The sequence below is a fragment of the Arachis ipaensis genome, chromosome B08 (assembly GCF_000816755.2).
Source record: "Arachis ipaensis cultivar K30076 chromosome B08, Araip1.1, whole genome shotgun sequence".
NCBI lineage: Eukaryota > Viridiplantae > Streptophyta > Magnoliopsida > Fabales > Fabaceae > Arachis > Arachis ipaensis.
The window spans coordinates 65967993-65973566 of record NC_029792.2 but is presented as its reverse complement, the minus strand read 5'-3'; the positions used below and the strand labels follow the sequence as shown (position 1 = coordinate 65973566).

The 5574-nt window shown below is 37.8% G+C and overlaps 1 protein-coding gene across 1 annotated transcript; it reads left to right on the top strand.

Annotated features, from left to right (window-relative positions):
• LOC107611094 lies at nt 271-1137 on the top strand. Its single transcript, XM_016313056.1, has one exon. The coding sequence runs from the start codon at nt 271-273 to the stop codon at nt 1135-1137; it is 867 nt and encodes a 288-aa protein (XP_016168542.1).

Here is a 5574-nt window from a genome sequence, read left to right as displayed (position 1 = left end):
GCGGTTCATCCTCGTGAGCCTGAGGGATGGATCGATTGTGCTTTATTGCATACTCTGCGTGTCTTTTCTTTTATGCTATTTAGGTTATCTACTTGATATTTCATAGCATACTTGTTTGTGAGTATCTGTTTGGGATAATTGAAGCACTAGGCTTTTGATATTGAGACTGATCACCTTGATATCGATTGTTTGGTATAGACAGGATCCTGAATGGCTACTCGCGGGCGAGGTCGTACTCGTACTTGAAGAGAGAATGAGAGTAACCCGTCGATGGATAATCACACTGAATTAATGACGGCGATGATTAACTTAGCTAACACGATTCAAGAGGGCACTGCTATGGCTACTCATGCCTTGCGGCGAACAAAGCAATCAGCTAGAAGCGAAAATGGAGAAGGCGTTGGGGATGACTTAAATGGTGTTCCAAGGACTCTAGCTGCTTTTCTGAGAGTTGACCCGCCAAGTTTCAATGGATCATCAAACCCTATTGAAGCAGAAAACTGGTTCAAAGCTGTAGAGCATGCATTACAGACTCAACATGTCCCAAATAATCAGTTCGTGAAATATGCGGCTTATCAATTAGCGGGAGAAGCTCAGCATTGGTGGCAAGAAGAGTGTCAATTCCTGCAACTACAGAATATGGATGTTACATGGGAGCTTTTTCGGACTACTTTTTACAAGAAGTATTTTCTTGAGTCGGTGAGGAAGGCCAGAGAGTTAGAGTTTATGCAGCTGAAACAAAGTTCAATGTCTGTGGCCAAGTATACGAGTAAGTTTGAAGAGCTCTGTAGGTTCTCAAGTGTATGTCAAGGAGCCCCTGAGTCCTATGAGGGTTGGAAGTGTGAAAAGTACCAAGTAGGGCTAAGGGAAGATATCATGCGTGTTGTGGCTCCAATTGAGATTAAAAGGTTCTCGAAATTGGTGAACGAGGCAAGATTCATAGAGGAATACATTGAGAAGATGACTTTGACGAGAGATAATCGTGGGGGTACCAGTAGCAGAGGTCGTGGAAAGCATTTTCCACCAAGAGGCCAGATCTTAAAAAGGGATGGACATGACACTCAGCACCGTCAAGGTCAACGAAACTTCAGAAGGAACAACAAGGCCCAGCCTCACCTGGCAAAAGGAGATGGTTGATGCTATACTTGTGGGAAGCTTGGACATATATCTAAGTACTGTCGCCGTAGGAGGAACTGAGATGAGGGTCAGAATCAATAGTAAGGCCGTGTGTGTACCTTGGATACACGTGATGCAACGGGGTCGGGTCCTCCGACGAGAGGTAAGCGTATGTTTTGAGTATTAAATTGCTTGGATATGAGGCTAGTCTAGTTCTATCTCTGCAAAGTTGCCGTTAGGATTTTAAGGGCTTAGAGTCGTGTTGAGAGTAAACTATGGGAAAAGAAGGATTCTAGTAGCAGTAGTTGAGAATTTCAGACTTGTGATGACGAATGATCCGATTGGACATGCTGAAATGGTTACCAAGCATGTCTAGAAGTCTTGTCTGTACCCTGTATGGGTGATGGGTGCAGTTCAACACTAGTGGCAATGGAAATACCGACTGACGCCTTTGTAGTTTTTAAACTATGATTTTTGCAGTTTTAAGGTTTAAAATGATTTTCAAGTCTGGTTTGGAGCTTCGGTTTAAATAGTTTGGTTTTGAAACTAGGATTGGAACTTTCGATCAAATGATACGATTTAAAAAGGAAGCTGAGTCCTAAGATTTTGTTAACTTACAATTTTAGTTTGCAAAATTTAACTTATCCAAAAGGGATTCAAATGGAAAGGTTTTGATTTAAGGCTTTCAATGAATTTAGGAAAATCATGCTTTAATATGATTCATTTACAAATAAAATGTTTTTGAATTTTTTAATAAGGTTTTAACAATGGACTCAATTAGATTGAACTTGTTTTAAAGGTTTTGGAAAATACTACAAAAAAAATTGGTATTTCGTTTAAGGAACAATTTTCGGATTCTTAACGACGATAATCAGAGTGACGCAGCGGAAGGCGAGAGAGTTTTCAGACTTTGAAGCAGAAGTTAACTTCAACACCTGTTTTAATCTTGCCGGAACCGCATGAACCATTCGAAGTGTACTGTGATGCTTCTCTGAAGGGTTTGGGTTGCGTGTTGATGCAACACCGAAATGTGGTGGCTTACGCATCGCATCAGCAGAGACCGCATGAGGTGAATTACCCCACTCATGACCTGGAATTAGCGGTGATTGTGTTTGCATTGAAGATTTGGAGACACCATTTGTACGGAATAAAGTTTAGCGTCTTTTCTGATCATAAGAGTCTTAAGTACATCATTTATCAGAAAGAGCTTAATATGCGTCAAAGGAGATGGATAGAGTTCCTTAAGGACTACGATTTTGAACTGAGTTATCATCCTGGAAAGGCGAATGTGTTAGCAGATGCATTGAGTCAGAAATCGTTAACAATTTCTTGGATGAGAATAAAGGAGGAGGAGTTAGTAGATAAGTTTGTGGATCTTAAGTTGGATATTGGTGAAGTTGCCGGAAGGGCTTGTTTAAATCAGTTGCAGATCTCAAGTATGTTTAAGACAGAGATTCAAAAGGCTCAGCAAGACGAACAGAAGCTTCAGCAATTGTTTCAACCAGTGGGTGATAAGAGGCGTGGAAAATTCACCAAGGATGATGAAGGGTTATGGAAATACAAGGGAAGGATTTGCATACCGGATGTCGGGAGTTTGAGGCAAGACTTGTTGTCGGAGGCTCACAATAGTGGGTTTTCTATTCATCCCGGAAGCACGCAGATGTATTATGACTTAAAGAAGATGTTCTGGTGGCCTGGGATGAAGGGTGATGTAGCAACAGTGGTATCCAAGTGTTTAACTTGTCAGAAAGTGAAGATAGAGCATCAGAAACCGTTGGGGATGTTACAGCCACTTGAGATTCCTCAGTGGAAGTGGGAAGGAATTGCGATGGATTTCATGACCGGTTTACCGAGGACTAGGTCGGGATTTGAACCGGCAATGTGATATTACAGCCAGTAGGACATGCATTCATCATATGCATTTTCTATCTGTTTGTATGCTTTGACTACTTGAAATGGCTTGCCTATTTGTATAACATGTCTATTTGCTATTTGAATTAATTGCCTTATATACTTCTACTTGTGATTAACTTGTATTGTATATTATCTATGTTTTCTACTGTGATTGAGGAGGTTCGGAAGGCGGTGGCAATGAGATCGCATGGAGGATAGGTTGGTGAAGGCTGTGGGACAGCAGTTTCTTATTAGAGTAGAAATTCCCTAAGATAGATTACCCGGTTCATTTATGTTCAGGATTACATAATTATGCTTATTTGTTTTAGAATGCTTTAAGTTTGAACTCTTGTGATGGATATGGAGGTTAGGATTGCCTTTGGCGCCCTGGAGTCTTATATCCTACATCACTGGGCACTGTTACCATACTGAGAACCTCCGGTTCTCAAACCATGTTTCTGTTGGATTTTTCATATGCAGGTTGCAAACCACCTTGGTGAGTTGTCTGGTTGGTGACAGGAGTGGAGGATCCGGATATCTTTTGAGTCTTTTTGGCCTATTTTATATATGTCTCTCACATTTGTATTTTGTTTTGCCTAGAGGCTTGTATTTGAGAAAACAACACTTGTATAAGCTATTTTTATTGTGTGGTTCTGCATATCTGTATATGGCTAGCCGATTTAAACTCCGCGAGTCATGGCTAGTTTCCTATGATATTATATACTTATCTTTGGTTATATCTTATCTGAATCTTGTGCCTTAAGTTAGTATCTTCGTTAATACGTTTTGCGTTTTTGAAATCTTGTCTTTGAGCTATATTCTTCGTCGGACTTCTAGATTATATTATTCTTTCTATATATTATATGTATGAGCTTAGAACTGTCGTAATTTCTGATTAACCTTTACTTTATGACGCGAGGTAAAACTTAGGCTAATTATGGTGTTACAACATGAATTAAGATGTTTCAGAGAAGTTTAAATAAGGAGAGAGAAAATTAATGGACACCCACTAAATTATTGTGTCCAAAATAATCGCTGACCGAACTATCCTAATTTTTTTATTTGGCAGTGGTTATGTAAATCAACGCTAATTGGTCGCTGCAATTCTCCACCTGTGTTGTAATGAATTATCATATTTTAACTTTTGTTTTGAAATTATCTTTGTAGAAATCGATCTAATTTAAGTCGATTTAATATGTATTTATAATAAGTCATTTTAAGTTAAATTGATTTAACCGTACCGTGTAAATGATTTTAACATTGATTTATTAATTAGTAGGAAAACGATATTTTATTATAATTCAATTTATATAAAACCAATTTACTAGGACCTTTTATGTTTGTGTAATTCGATTTTACTTAAATCGATTTATTAGGAGTTTCAGCCTCCATTATACGTACTTTTATAGAGTTTAAATTTTTTATTATATAAATAAAATAACATGATTTATTACACGAATAAAATAACTCGATTTTGGGCTATGATAGGGGATTGTGGGTTTTGGGATGGGCTCGAGTGGATTTGGAATTTTCAGTGGCGAAGGCAACTGTTTCAATGGGAGATGGAACTTCTCCGCCAGTTTCATGAGAGGCTAAGGCCGGTGAAGTTGGCAGATGGTGCAGAGGATCATATGGTGTGGAGGTTTGATAGTAAAGGGGTGTTTTCTACCAGATCTGTTATGCAGGTTCTTCAATCAGAGACTCTGTCAGATGAGATCACAAGCTACAGCTTTACAAGTTCAGTCTAGCGAGGTGTGGTACCTTCGAGAATTGAGCTGTTTGGATGGTTTGTGCTGGTTGGTCGAGTGAATACCAAGAAAAGATTGAGTAGGCTAGGCGTTATTATTCCCAGTGATAATATATGTGTTCTGTGTAAGAAGGAGATAGAATCGGTCAAACATTTATTCCTTCTATGTGATCTAACATGGCAGGTGTGGTGCAATTGGTTGAGGAGTTTTGGTGAGGCGTGGGCTATTCCTGGTACCATTAGGGAACTGTTTGAGAGTTGGACTGGTAGGCATAAGCAAAAACAAGAGCAAAAAAAGTGGCTGATTGGGTTTTTCACAGTGATCTGAAATATCTGGGTGGAACGTAATGCTTAATCATAAGGAAGCAGGTGTTGAGATTGTAATAAGGAGGAAGTTTCTAAGCTACAAAGAATGGACCGATAGAGATCCTTTTGGCAGTTGATAGGATTTATTTAATTCTATGTAACACTTATTATTATAATTCTTTGCTCCACTTTACTGTGTTGAACTTCTTTTGTTTCAAAAAAAAAAAAAACTCGATTTTTAACATATGTTCTTAATGCCTTTTACTATTTAGTAGAAAATATGAGCCTATAAAAAACACATTGCAAACTTATAGAATTTAAAATTTTTTATTATGTAACGAGTATGTAATGAATATATTACGAATTTTTAGTTGTACTCTTTATAATTTAACATTTTTATGAAGTTTTAAAATATTAATTTTTATTGTAGATATTTTTTTTAACTATTGTAAGCACTTTTATAAGATTTAAAAATTTGTTTAAGATATTATAAATACTATAAAAATTTAAAT

Bases quoted from the DNA above. Each gene is read 5' to 3' on its own strand.
- LOC107611094 (XM_016313056.1), top strand. From the start codon at position 271: ATGGATAATCACACTGAATTAATGACGGCGATGATTAACTTAGCTAAC.